This window comes from Vombatus ursinus, unplaced genomic scaffold (assembly GCF_900497805.2).
Source record: "Vombatus ursinus unplaced genomic scaffold, bare-nosed wombat genome assembly UNPS02004691.1, whole genome shotgun sequence".
NCBI lineage: Eukaryota > Metazoa > Chordata > Mammalia > Diprotodontia > Vombatidae > Vombatus > Vombatus ursinus.
Window position 1 is genome coordinate 5,106,593 of NW_020944469.1, and position 14,444 is coordinate 5,121,036.

The window sequence follows — 14,444 nt, forward strand, 5'->3', positions numbered from 1 at the left end:
AAGCAATGGTACACACTTATTGTTCTCTGTTTAAAGGCACTGATCACTTAGTATTTATTCAGAAAGTACTACCATCAGCCCAAGAGGTTTTCCTCTAGGTTTTTGCACAGGAAACAGTATTTGGTCTTACTGAGTGAAGAAACTAAGAATAGTTAACGCAGGAAGTCAAGATTTGGTTAGGTATCTAGGATTAATGTACTTTTCTAAGTGCCCCACAGGAGCCTTGGTAGACAACGAACAGTCATAAAACCGAGTCAATTAATATCTGGAAATAAGGATTGATTTTTCAATAGCAAAGTGGTTTCTCCTGAGGTGTGGAACAAAAAATAACTAATAAATGGTGCCATCCCAGTAACTCTTACATGACTCTATGGTCAATATTTGTTCACTTGGAAAGGTTTGAATAGAGTACTCTTTAGTTTGTGATAAATGGCTTCATAGCAGAAATTTAATACAAGGTTTTATAACTTACTTCTACAGAGTTCAAAGTATTTTATATGGAACCTCATTAATCTTATAATTCTTCAGCATTTCTTTCAAATAAGAGGTAAATTTTCCTTGTCAGAGTGGCAAGATGAAGACAGATAACAAATAAAAGTGCCATTAACTTAATATTCACTGAATTTTCGTAATAGCTAAGATCAGAGAAAAATGAGCTCACTCATGGGTCACAAAACAAAATCTGTCACCTCCATATGAATATTTTTCAGTTTTGCTGAGTGGTCTTGGCAGAGCTGATTATGAAAAAGAAAGGATATAACAGTGTGCTACTGTAAGAGATAATCAATGGGGAAGCCATTCAGAAAATACATGAAGAAGAAAAACATTACTAACTCAAAGTCATTAAACTTAATTCAACATGATTCTCAGAACTTTGTTATTCTTATATTCAATAAGAGTCTCAAGAAAACTCCAAGTATTTAGGATGAATGTGACTAATCATCACCTTGACTATACTGCTCAAAGTCCTAAAAGAGGTGTAATATTATTTGCAAATAGGTATGACCAACATGGAAATTAATCAATTAGGGTTCTAACACTTTGACTGCCTATTATTAATTAAAAACTAAAATATTAACAAAAATATTATTACTTGTTAGTTTAATTAGTGACTATCAACATGAGGACATTATGTTTGAATTTTCACAAAGGCCTTACAACTCCAGGTTTTGGTATTTGGGAGCAAGAAGGAAATATTTTCACAGATTGACCATTTAAGTAAGACATTATGCCTTGATTCCAGGTAAAAGTACATGATCATTCTTCATAAACAGAATTCTAACATCAAAACCCAGTAGAAACTGTCGAATGCTAGGGTTTACAGAAAGTACTAGGAGGACTTCATAACAACCTATAAACATCAACTATAAATGGCCAAGCAACATGGACAATGCCAGAATAGGGCTTGTAAAAGTCTCTAGTATATTTAAATTGTATACTGCAGAAACTAAATGTGACAATATAAAAGGCTTTGCTTTGAGTCTTTTACTACTTGGATATCAAAGTTGAAAATGTTTGCCAAGTTCATCTCAATTTATTAAGGATTTAAGTTCTAGTCATTCAGACAAGGAACTATACGGACATTTACCTTTCCTCTCATCTATGAAAAAGGGTACCAGGTACAAATGAAAATATAAAGTAGAATTCAGGAAAGGATTAAAGTGCTTAGGAAAAGTAAGTCCCAACACTTCTGAAGTATCATTTTTATACAGTTGATGGACTCATTGTAAATTATACTCCCATAATGACTACTGGTAGGCAATACTTAGTCACCTTATGTAACTGAAATAATAAATTGGTTTTAAAAAATCTTCTAAAGCTCCTTGAGAATAGGGACTGTTTCCTTCTTGGCGTCCATATGCCACATACAGTGCCTGGTACCCAGGAGGCACTGCAAATACAAAGAATGAAACAATCTCTACTTGCAAGGCCCTTATTTTCTAATGGGGGACAAAACAAGCACACCTAAAGTACATACAGCATAAATATGAAATGAACACAAATATATACAAAGTTATTAAAGACAAGGTAGTTTGGAACTACCAGTACTAAGGGGTGTAGGGAATGACGAAAGACTATGCTGAAGGTAGTGCCTGAGCTGCGTCTCAAAGGAAGAGAGACACCGTATGAGATACGGGTAAGGAAGAAGTGCGTTCCAGGCGAGGGAAATGGCTGGTGAGAAGGCACTGAGAGGAGAAACAAGAAGGTACTGAGAGGGGCGGCCTCTCTAAGAAAAAGAAAGGCCATTTTGACTGGGTGACAGAGTGTAGGAAGCGGACTAATGTTCATTGAGGCTGAAAAACTAGGTCAGAGACAGGTTGTGTGAAACTTTAAAGGCTAAAAAGGAATTTGTATTTTATCTTAGAAGCAAAGATACCTGCCTGTATTAGGCAGATTTTACTGACTTCCATTTCATCTGAGTTAATAACATACTTTCCTCCATTCCTCTGATTTCATGTTTTCCCTCCCTGACTTTATGAGGAGAAGAATAAAGATGGTAAGCTGCTTTGGGGCTGAGGGAAAGAAGTCATCAGCAATTAATCATGTAGGCCCAAGTGGTGCTCCAGCTGCTCCTCCATGCGCCACCAACTCCACTTTACCCTTGCGTAACTGGTTATGGAGAGTTAGGTCCAGGACCTTTCTCAATTTCTTAAGTCAGAGAGACTCTGCCAATTCACACAGCTCTTAGACTCTAGCCTCTATTGCCACTATTCTACTCTCCCCCAAACATGTCACCCTGTCAGGAAATCAGCTTCCATCTGTGCTCAAGTATGTTGTGTGAAGCATTCTAGATCTTTCAGAAAAGCTTATGAAAAACTTTCTTCTTAGAGGCAGATGACAAAAGCTGCTTAAGTCACTACCAGGGCACTGCTAAAGGAAATACTACTCTATGTTACTATATGTAAAATCATTTAAATCAGCTTGGAGATAAAAAGCTGCTTAAGTCACTACCAGGGCATTGCTAAAGGAAATACTACTCTATGTTACTATACGTAAAATCGTTTAAATCAGCTTGGAGATAAAAAGCTGCAGGCAGGAGAGCTGTATGACTCTTCATTCCTTCATTCACCCATTCATTCATTCCTTCAATAAAGACTTACTGAGTGACTAATCTTTATGAAGCGATCATTTCGTTAAGACTAAGTGGAGCTTTTCTTTATTCTGCTTGGAGAGACCCTAGTCATCTTGATGTAAGAGTGGGAGGTGGGCCTTACACAGTGTTCCCTCCTTTCCCTGCTTCTTTTAGGAAGGGAAGGGAAAAGCTGCTCAGAGAAAAGAGCTGGAAGTAGCTTTTATAACAGCACAGTCCCAGGAATAGTTCTCTAAGCTAAAGTACCCATACGTTTTCTTTCGAGTTCATCATTTACAGCCTTTCTAAATTTCTTACTAATAACATCAGCAAAAAATCCAAAAAGGACACAGCAATGAAGCTGAGATTTTTTTAAAAAGTAAAAAATGTTATATTACTATTTTACTTCTCACTCAAAACAATGAGTAATAAATATCTAGATTCTACTGATAAATTGGCCTGTAAATTTTCTAAAAGTAAATCAACACTACAAAAAACAACTACTAAGGAACAGTTAGAACCAAATGTGGAACAACTGACTGGTTTAAGATTGGAAAAGTAGTACGAGGCTGCAGATTGTCTCTTTATTTCTTTAACTTATATATGCAGATTACCTGCATATGTGTAAAATGCCAAGTTGGATGAATCAAAGGCTAGACTCAAGGTTGCCGAGAGAGAAATATCAACAGTTGCAGATATGCAGATGAGACCACTCTGATGTCAGAAAGTGAAGAAGAATTAAGAAGGGTGAAAGAGTAGAGTGTAAAAACTGGCTTGAAGCTTAACATAAAAAAAAACCCTAAGATTTTGGCAATTGGTCTCATCACTTCTTGGCAAACAGAGGGAGAAGCGGTGGAAGCAGCGTCAGATTTTATATTCTTAGGCTCCAAGATCACTGCAGATGGCGACTGCAGTCACGAAATTAAAAAGCGCTTGCTCCTTGGAAGGAAAGCAAATCTGGACAGCAGACTAAAAAGCAGAGACATCACCTTGTCGACAAAGGTCTGTCTAGTCAAAGGTATGGTTTTTCCAGAAGCAATGTGTGACTGTGAGAGGTGGGCTATAAGGAAAGCTGAGCACCACAGAATCAACACTTTCCAACTGTGGTGCTGGAGAAGACTTTCGAAAGTCCCTTGGACAGCAAGGAGATTAAATCAGTCAATACTTATAATTGAGGTTACTCACTGGAAAGTCAAATACTGAAGCTGAAGTTTAAATACTTTGGCTATATAATGAGAAGACAGGACTCTTTGGAAAAGCTTCTGATGTTGAGAAAGACTGAAGGCAAAAGGAAGAGGGGAAAGCAGAGGATGACATGGATAGATAGTGTCGTAGAAGCAACGAACAGGAGCTTGGACAGACTTCCAGAGATAGTAGAGGATAAAAGGGCCTGGGGCGGTATGGTCCATGGAGTCACGAGGAGTCAGACATGACCGGACAACTCAACAACAACAATCAAGACTATTAGAAGGAGCTATGGTGTGAGAAAATACCAATCCTATTTCAAAATGAGCTTCCCCCCTCCAAGTTGATTGGCTTAGCTAGTACTGAAATGTTTACATTCCACGAACAGATATGATTTGGTAACAGGGGAACATGACCCAGAGCTATGGCAGGGCAAAGTCAACCCGGAATTAAAATGTAATTATTGATAATCCACACATGGTTAATTGAGTTATCAGCATTCGACACTGAAATACAGGTAGAGAAAGCATTAGATACTCTGTGAACCTCTAATCTGCTAATATCATTGAACAAATTTAGTTAGTATTTTGCAAACATTTGATTCTACAAACATTTATTTAGTACCTACTAGGTATAAGGCCCTGGTGATACAAAGACCAGCAAAACAGTCAAGGAGCTTATCTCTGACCAGAGGGCTTCCACTCCTATACTACTCCTATAATATGACAGTGTGATAATAGGGGGTTAGTGGTAATAAAGATTAGTAAAAGCTACATGTAGAAAGAAGACATGTGAGCTGGCTCTTGGAGGAAGTTAGATACAAAGAAGCACAGGTCAGGAGGGAGTACTTTCAAGAGACAAGGAACAAGTCTGTCCAAAGGCCCAGAAGTGACAGATGGGATGTCAAGTTTGGGGAACAGCCAGTAGGCTAGTTTGGCTTCAGTGTAGGTGGGAGCCAGATTTTGGAGGCCCTCAAGTTCCAGTGCGAGGCATTTATATTTTATCCTGGAGGCAAATGAAGAGCCACTGAAGACTTCAGAGCAGGGAAACGACAGGGAGACATCTGTGTTAGGAATATTAATTTGGCAGCCGAAGGAACTCTATATGATGAGGTGAGAGCCTAGAAGTAGAAAAGGGGGAGACTAGAAGTAGAAAGCCCAATCAGGAGGCTAAGAAAATAGTTCAGGTGAGGGGAGATGAGGACAGCATCAGAGGAGAGAAGGGGGAATGTCTAAGAGATGTTGCAGGCCTTGGCAACAGCTTGGATGTGGAGGGGTGAGAGATAACAAGACGTCCAGGATGACTCCTAGATTGTTAGCTTGAGGGAATAAGAACACTGTTGATTGTTAGCTTGAGAGAATGAGACGATACTTTTGCCTTCTGCAGTAATAGGGAAGGTAGGAGGTGGGGAGAGGGTTTAGGGGAAAGATAACAAGCTGTTTTGGACATGGTGAATTTAATTTATCTATTGGACATCTACTTTGAGTTGTCTGAAAGGCAACTGGAGATGGGACCTCGGAGGTCAACACAGAGCTTGGGGCAGGATAGGTAGATTTGAAAATGTCAGCATAAAGATGGTAATTAATTAAATCCCTGGGTGCTGATGAGATCACCAAGTGAAGTAGTGTAAACAAGAGGACAGGGCCTAGGGCAAAACCCTGAGGGACACCTATGGCTAGAGGTCGTTACCTGGTGGAAGAGCCATAAAAGGAGACTGAGAAGGAGAGGTCAGAGAGTTAAGAGGAGACCCAGGAGAGGTACAGGGACTGTTCTCACTTGTATTTGTATCCCCAATGCTCAGCACAGTGCTTTTACACACAAATAAGCACTTAATGAATGCTCGTTCTTTTATTCATTCATTTAAAATACTTCAGTAGTCCACAATACATTTGCAAGCCTTAAGAATGTTATAACAAAACATATTTACACCTTTGCTGCATCTGAAACAGTGTCCCAGTTGCCACCACTTAGAGAGAATTTTCCACTACCTATCCGTAACAGGATTTCTTCAGGAGTATCATTGGGACCATTAGCAAAAGGAGTATAGCTACAAAACAAACACAAAAAGAGCATACATTTTAGGAGCGAATAAAAGATTATATAAATAATAAATCTAATAAAAAGATGAATAGAAGACTTCAGGAAAATATTCACTAAAGAGTGAAGGTTATCTTCCTAATACTCAATTTTGCTATTGCCCACATCTTTTTTTACATCACAATTAATGGAACACAACATTAGACCCGTTATCAAAATATTTTGCACATAGTTTTTGTTGTGGTGGTTGTTGTTGTTTGGTCATTTCAGTCGTGTCTGACTCTTCGTGACCCCACACGGGGTTTTCTTGGCAGAGATCCTGCAGTGGCTTGCCATTTCTTTCTCCTTACTAAATGTCTACTGTATTGTAAAGTTAACAAGAATATCTAACCTGTACCTACAGGGGCTTATGCATTTTGTGCTCATCAATCTAAGTTTTAGTGTAGAACTCCTAGCTTAAAACCAAACCAGAAGACAAAGCCAATGTTGCAATTTTTCCCCAAGAAATTATCACCAAACCACAAATTCCTAACCAGAATAAAGTTTATATTTTGCATATATTCAGTGATATGTAAGTTTTAATAAATGGATTCTCATTCAAGTAAAACATTTTAAAGATAATTTGTAAGATAATCACTATTTAAATATAGGGTTAAACTTTCAGAAATTGAAAAATAAGCTTTCTCAATTCAGTACCTTTTTGTTGACACCTTTCAGGGGACACACAGTAAGAGGTTGCATGCCTTAATTTGTAAACTATTTTCTATATATGAATTAAAGATATGATCAACATACCCAGAGGAATGAAAATTTGCATATAAATTTGACATCATCTGGTTTTTAAAAATCTCATAAACTGATACTTTCTTTCATTTTTTTGGAGACATAGAATGGATAGACAATCAGCCCTGAAGTCAGGAAGACCTGGATTTGAGGTCCACCTCTGACTCATTCTGGATGTGTGACCCTGAGCAGGTCACTTAACCCTTTCAGTGCCTCAGGCAACTCTCTAAGGCAGTAAATTGCAGAGAAGAGGCTTATCTGCATTGGTAGAGGAAGTTTCCTCAAAGTAGTTTGCTACACCAATGAAAACCCTGGTCTTTTTAACCTTCCCTCCTCCTCCCCCCCCAGCCACACAATTCTCTGGAAGTTACCTTTCACAGGGAAAAGGAACAACAAATTGGTATATCAATATCAGAGCAAATGGTAATGCACCCACTGTTTGGGTTTGACAAAGCTGATTTATGTTAAAAAAAAAAAAGTGGGGAGAGTAAATTTTCTATAATTAGTGTTAAAAGATTTAATTAACCGATGTTCCATCTAATATTGGTCAACTATGGACAAAAATAAATTTAAGCCTAGAATTTTTTTCCCCAACCATGGAGTAGATAATATGTTTGATTTGAATCTAACAAGCTAGAAATAGTATTCTTGGGATAGAAAACTTCAATGCTGATCACTCATTCTGAATAGTTTGTTTTGGCATGCCAAGTCTGATATGTACCCTTTCACTAATGCAACTACTAAATTGATTGATAAAGTACTTTACTGAAGTTTGTATAATGATTTTTATGCAAATATACAATGATTTTCATAATGACTTTTAAATACAAGTTCATGACAAACTCTCTAGATAATTATAAAACATTTTAAAGCCATACTTTTTATATGAAAGAAGTGCTTATGGCACATCTACTACAGCTCCAGCGTTATATTCCAATTGTTCTAAATATACTTTTTAAAACAAGTCACATTTCAATATCTCACTATGCTATTCACCTGTCTTCATACATTATAAGCCTCATGAGTTCCTCTATTAGATTCTGAACTCCTCCAGGGCAGGGACTGTCTTTTGCCTTTCCTTGTATCCGGTGCTTCATAAATGCTTACTGACTGACTAAATTAGTGGTTATTTCCCCACTAAGGTTTCTCAGAACAAACTTGACAGCAAGAAACATTGTTTTCACTTCTAAACAAACCTACCCAAAAGCAGACTTGCTGTTAACGGTCACAAGATATCTGGGTTATCAGGTGCATATTGCCAATGTTAACATCAGCAATTGCTATCACACTTCAAATATTTCAGGCATTTTATTAAGGCCTTTCAAGGCAGGCACAGGTCTCAATTTAAACTGAAAGAAGTTATTTGCTGATCTTATCAAGTATTCCTTCTGTATTATTAAGAATCATATTTCATTGCTAGCCCTTAACTATGACTCAGTAGTAATAAACCAGGTAACTTCTTGCTTATACATACCACTTATTTTCTTATCAAATATTACTTTTACAAAGTTTTAAAAACAGACTATTATATCAAATTAATATTAGGCCTAACAAGAATTCCAATTTGAAAACATTCTTGTGTTCAAAGGAACACATTTTTGGCTTGATCGAAGTATCATTAAATGACTATCAATGGACAAGTTACTTCAGTATAGCTATCTAATCAATAAGGTCTATTAGGATACAGTACTCATATCAATTTTGAAAGAGAAAGTGCAGAATCTTTGACAAATGAAAACTGTCCTTTTCTTTAGGATTATTTTCATCTCCCACAAAAATAGTGAGTGAAATCTGAATGTTTCTTACCCAGCCAGCATTGTGTAAAACAGGACACCCAAACTCCAAATATCACAGGCAGCATCATAACCTTGCCTCATGAGAACCTAAGAAACACAAATTAGAGGTACAGAGAAACAACATTAGAAGTATTAGCTGTGGATTAAATATTCAATACATCTGAGCAGCTTTTCTACCCCAAATCAAGTTGAATGAAGTGACTTCCTGAACCAGAATCTGAAAGTTATTAGTGATGTAGAAGAGCCTGCAGAGGAAGCAGAGAAAGGCTGCTTGGTTAGACATGAGGAGGCCTGGGCTCTGCTGACAGCTGGTTAACCTCATCTTCTATGACTTTTAGTTTTCTCATCGGTTAAATGGTCTCTAGTACCTTCTAGATGGAAAACTCTGTGATCACAATCACTAAAAACTTGAAATCTTTTCAATTCTGAGCAAATATTCACCGAATATTGTTTCAGCACTTGTGCGTGTGCATGTGTGTGTTTGTGTGTGTGCACACAAGGGAACAGTACTTTCTTAAGAGCTGGGGGGGAACAGTTGCAAAACCAAAAAAAAATAAAAAAGAGGTATAAGACACAGCCCTGTCTGAGAGAGCTAAGATATACCTACTTATGAAAGATTAAACAATACAAGGAGCCAAATAACAACAGAAGGCAATACAAGAAATGTCATAAGACAGTATATGATCAGTATGAAGGCACGAGGAATCTAGTTTATGTTTCTCAACGATTTCTTGAAAAAAAAAAGTCTATTTAGGTCACAAATATATAGTGGATTAATTGTGAATGTCTTAGATAATCTGTCACAATTTTTTGAAATTGGGGACAATACTAATTCAATCAAACAATAACCAAACAGCATATTCAGTTGAAAGTTTCCTATGAAATAAACATAAGTTTAAAAGTGTGTGGAAAAAAAATACCAAGGAAATGAAATAGTCATATTCTTTTCACTTAGAAAAATTAGTCCACTGCGAAAGCCTCCAGGCATATGGACAAAATAGAAACATTATTAATGCATTAACACAGAATTGCATAACAGCATAAAGTTTTCATAAAAAGACTAAAAAAATCATATTTGGCTTTGACAGTTGCCAGACATGAGTAAGTATATAACTAACAAGTAATCCAAAATTCAAGTTTTTTTTCAGCCACAGAATTAAAAAACAAAAAGCAAAACTGAGTAGCTGAAGAGGCTTTCAACTTGTGTAATCAACTCCCACAAATAATATAAATAGGGATCCCAGATCCAGATAATGAGGCACTGCTAAATACCCGTCCTATCAGTTGTAGCAGATCTCACTCTCTCACTTATTTGAAGAAAGAAATTAAGAATGATCTAGATTGAGGAGCATGGAGCACAGTGCAGTCATATTAGGACTGTCAAAAGGATAGAAGAGGATCTGTTCTATGATAGAGGCAATGGAGAAATATGAGTAATAATAAAAGCTCCCATTTATTTAAGGTTTGCCAAGTACTTCAACATACATTACCTCATTTGATCCTTACAACAACGACCCTGTGAAACAAGGATCATTATTAATCCCACTTTATAGATGAGGACACTGAGGTTCAAAGAGGTTTAATGACCGACCTGTCTGGCTGTAAAGGGTCTCAGGTGGGAGATGAATGCAAGACTTCCTCCTCCAAGTACAGAACTCTATCCCCTATGCCAGACTTTCCAGTCAATTTCTTTCCTTGACATTGCATTTTAAAGTTTACAAAGTGCTTTCTTCACAACAACCTGGTGAACCAGGTGGTGAATTCTTACTCCTATTTTGTAGCTGAAGGGCACAGATAGGTAAAATGATTGGCTCAGAAGTGAACCTCAGCCTCCAGGTGCCACATTGTGTTTCTTCACCTCCAAGATGTATTCCCTTGATCCTTTCCTAGCTTGCTAGACAGGAAGAAGGAAATCAGCAAGACACCAGTGGGTTATGTCACCCCTAGCACTTCCTCCACCCTGCTCACTTACAGAAGGGAGGCTTATATTATCTCTTCATTAGGGGAAAGAATTTCAAACCTTGTTGTACATTAAGAAAGAAGGGGTATGGGATTCAGCTCAACAAATATTTATAGAGTGCCTCTTGGACAACGTGGTGCAAGGAAGGAGCTTTGGAAGCGCCACCCGCTGCTCTGTCCGTGCTCACATTCACCTGGTAACAAGCTAAATGGACAAAGTGAGAAATTGAGAATAGTGGAGCCAGGCTCTAGTAGCATTGCTGCTGCTCCTGCTCTGCTCTAGCACCACCCATGCCAGCTGACCCCTACACAGTAGGCACAGGGAAAGCTTCAGGACACGGCCAGGTGGAGTGAAGAATAGTTGGGGCTGAATTCTAGGTAACCCACAGTTGATGTATGTGGATCTACTTAATTATCTACCTGGCTACCTCTTCTCTTACTCTCCTTCCTAAGACATAAGAGGAAATTAAGACAGTCATTCATACATGAAAATCTTTATGTGGGAGGTAAAATCCCTTTGTGACAGAGCTCTAACTTCTGAATTTACTCATTTATTTATTTGTTTGTTTTTTTGTTTATTTATTTATTTTTAAGGCAACTGGGGTTAAGTGATTTGCCCAGGGTCACACAGCTAGTGAGTGTCAAGTGTTTGGTCTGAGGCCGCATTTGAACTCAGGTCCTCCTGACTTCAGGGCCAGTGCTCTATCCACTGCGCCACCTAGCTGCCCCGAATTTATTTTTTTAAACCAAAAACTAGCCTCGGAGCCTGAACACCTGGGTTCTAGTCCCAATTCTGCCACTGTAAGACTTTGAGAGCAAGTCATTTTACCTTTCAGGTACTCAGTTTTCTGTGATTCTAGAAAAATGAAGAACTTATAGTATGGTCCAGATCCAGTTGGTTTAGAAGACTGAAGATTTATACTAGAAGATAACACTATCTTCTTAGGTTGCTAAGATAAGATAAAAACAATTCTTATTGATAACATGGGGGCAGCTAAGTGGTACAGTGGATAGAGCACTGGCCCTGGAGTTAAGAGGACCTGAGTTCAAATCTCACCTCAGACATATAACACTCACTAGCTATGTGACTCTGGGGAAAAAAAAAAAGTTTCTTAATTCCTATTTACTATTTGGGGCAGCTAGGTTGCTCAGCGGATAGAGCACTTGCCCTGCAGTCAGGAGGACCTGAGTTCAAATGTGGTTTCAAATCAGACACTTGACACTTAGTAGCTGAGTGACCCTGGGCAAGTCATTTAACCCCAATTGCCTCGCAAAAAATAAATAAATAAATAAATAAAAATAAATTGATCACATCTAATATGTTCAATTCATAGAAAAGAACACAAAGCAGAAACTAAACAAAATGCATCCCAACACCTCACACAATTTTACACGTGGCAAATGCAGAATTATAAAATGATATATGATTTGAAGGCTACCTCAGGTGCTACAAAGTTGGCAGTATAGCATGGAGTTAAGAGAAGTCCATTTTCTCCTCGAAGTTGTTTAGCAAACCCAAAATCACAGATTCTAATAGAATCAGCATTAGTTGAGTCGTCCATATATAAAATATTACTAGGCTTAAGGTCTCGATGAACCACCTTGAAAATAAAATGAAAGACATTTTAAATGTTGGCTCCTAACAAAGACATACAAAACAAAAATTCATGCTTAAGTGCTTTGAAAATTTAGAATTTCCCCATTTACAAGATTTTTGAGTTTCTTTTAGCAATGTGACTCTTTCACTGGGAAGTCTCAAAACTGGATTATCCATAAGGTAGTTACCTACCACGATTTACCAAGGGCCCTAAACTCTCTGCATACTATGCTTACACACATCAAGTACTGGCCTCCTCTGGCTATCTCTGTTCTTAGAGAATGAAATCTCATCCTCTGCCATCTTTGTTTGGGGCACTGCTGACCATTCTAGTATGTCAACCCACACCTTAAATCACAATTTAGGTGATGGCTTATGGAATGAAAATGTTTGAAAGCCATTTCTTTAGAGATAGGTGATGTTTTAAAAGAGTAAAAACTATTCAACTCTATTGTGTGTGTGTGTAGTTTATGAAAAAAATCCTAGTTTGACATCTAATATAGATTTTTTTTTTTAAATCATACAAGAGAAGGCAGGATTTCTGCTCAGAAGAATCAACTCTAGGTTACTCACAAGTGAATTATTCATTGCAACCCAGAAATTCTTGTCTACTATCAAATCAACATAATCCTGGACTCAGGAGGAAGCAAGGCTTGGCAATGGAAAGGATGACTATTTCTGTAGGTATGGTTCTTCTGATTCTATTTCTAAGTCAGGTTTTTTAAAAATTAGCCATGTGTATCAGAGAATTTTAGAGCTGGAAGGGGCCATGGAAGTCTTCTGGTTCAATCCTCTCATGTTATAGATGAGGAAATAAAGAGAGAGTTTCAGTGTTACACAGCAAATTGGTGGTAAAACGAAGACCAGAACTCAGGTCTCCTGATTCCTAATCCAAATGCCTTCCACCACAGAATGTTACTGCTGTTCAGTATAATTTCCCACATGACTTTCTTACATCAGGATGTATTAATCAATCAAACTTTGTACAATTTAAAGCATTTAATCATCTGTCTTCCTTGTACAAACTAAGCCATGATTTCTTCTTAATTTATTTCAGGATGTTCCCTATATAACTACTCCTTTCTTGATGTCAGACTTTTAATAAAATCCTTCACAAACCAAATTCCTTTAACTGACTGCATAATGGGAGGATAGGGACACGCTTCCAACCTCCCGCTGTCATTACTACAGACACCAGGAGGAGAGATGTGTAGAGAATGAAATAATACAGTCACCCGACCAACGAGCGATGTGACTTCAGCCCCAATATTACTACATAAGATGGAAATGTGTCACATATGCTCTCACACAATTCTTTTATGTTTCACTGTTTAATTCAGAAGAGATTTAGGAAGGAATTTAAATAATAATTAGGTAAAAGCATTATTTAACTGATTAAAAAGGAGTTAAATTAGGGCCCTCGGGCACAAAGCAGAGAATTAATAAGGCATATATGATTTCATTAATTCCTTAACCTTTCCAATATCATGAGCTCTATGAATACGATGCTCATAAAGTATCTAAGTGACATAAAATGTGATAGAAACTTGAAGTAATACTATATTCTATACAACTGAGGGAAAATACAAATTTCCTTCAGAACTGCATTCCATCAACCCTTCCTCCTCCAAAAAAAAAAAAAAAAAAACTGGAAAAAAACCCCACAAAACCCTGCTAAGGAAACAGCAGCACACAAGAGAAACCCACTGAAGTTGAAGTCAGAAAGCTCTGCTTTGCCATTTACTACCTGAACGATCTCAGGCAAGTCACCTAACATTGCTAAGCTTCAGTTACCTCACCTGTAAAATGAGGTGGAGGGGGCAGGAAATGGAACATGGGACTAAATCATCTCTCAAGTATCTTCCAGTTCTAAAATATTCTGATCCTATTTCCACTAAGTCGATCCAACCATATCACTCCCTGGGCTCAAAAAGCTTCCTGAGCTCTTCTTTATCTACCATATAAATAAAGTCCAAATTCTTCGGCCTGGCATTGAGGGCCCTTCCTAATCTGACCC

General features: G+C 37.7%; 1 protein-coding gene across 2 annotated transcripts in view; it reads right to left on the minus strand.

The window, feature by feature from the left end:
• Positions 1-14,444, minus strand: part of RPS6KA6 (ribosomal protein S6 kinase A6) — a 90,753-nt gene that overhangs the window by 18,161 nt on the left and 58,148 nt on the right. For both annotated transcript variants that reach the window (XM_027839888.1, XM_027839896.1), the window contains exons 17-19: positions 12,270-12,431; positions 8,882-8,958; positions 6,185-6,302 (exon numbers count right to left, since the gene is read on the minus strand). In XM_027839888.1, coding sequence (XP_027695689.1) covers positions 6,185-6,302; positions 8,882-8,958; positions 12,270-12,431 — 357 coding nt within the window. The remainder of the gene's footprint in view (positions 1-6,184; positions 6,303-8,881; positions 8,959-12,269; positions 12,432-14,444) is intronic.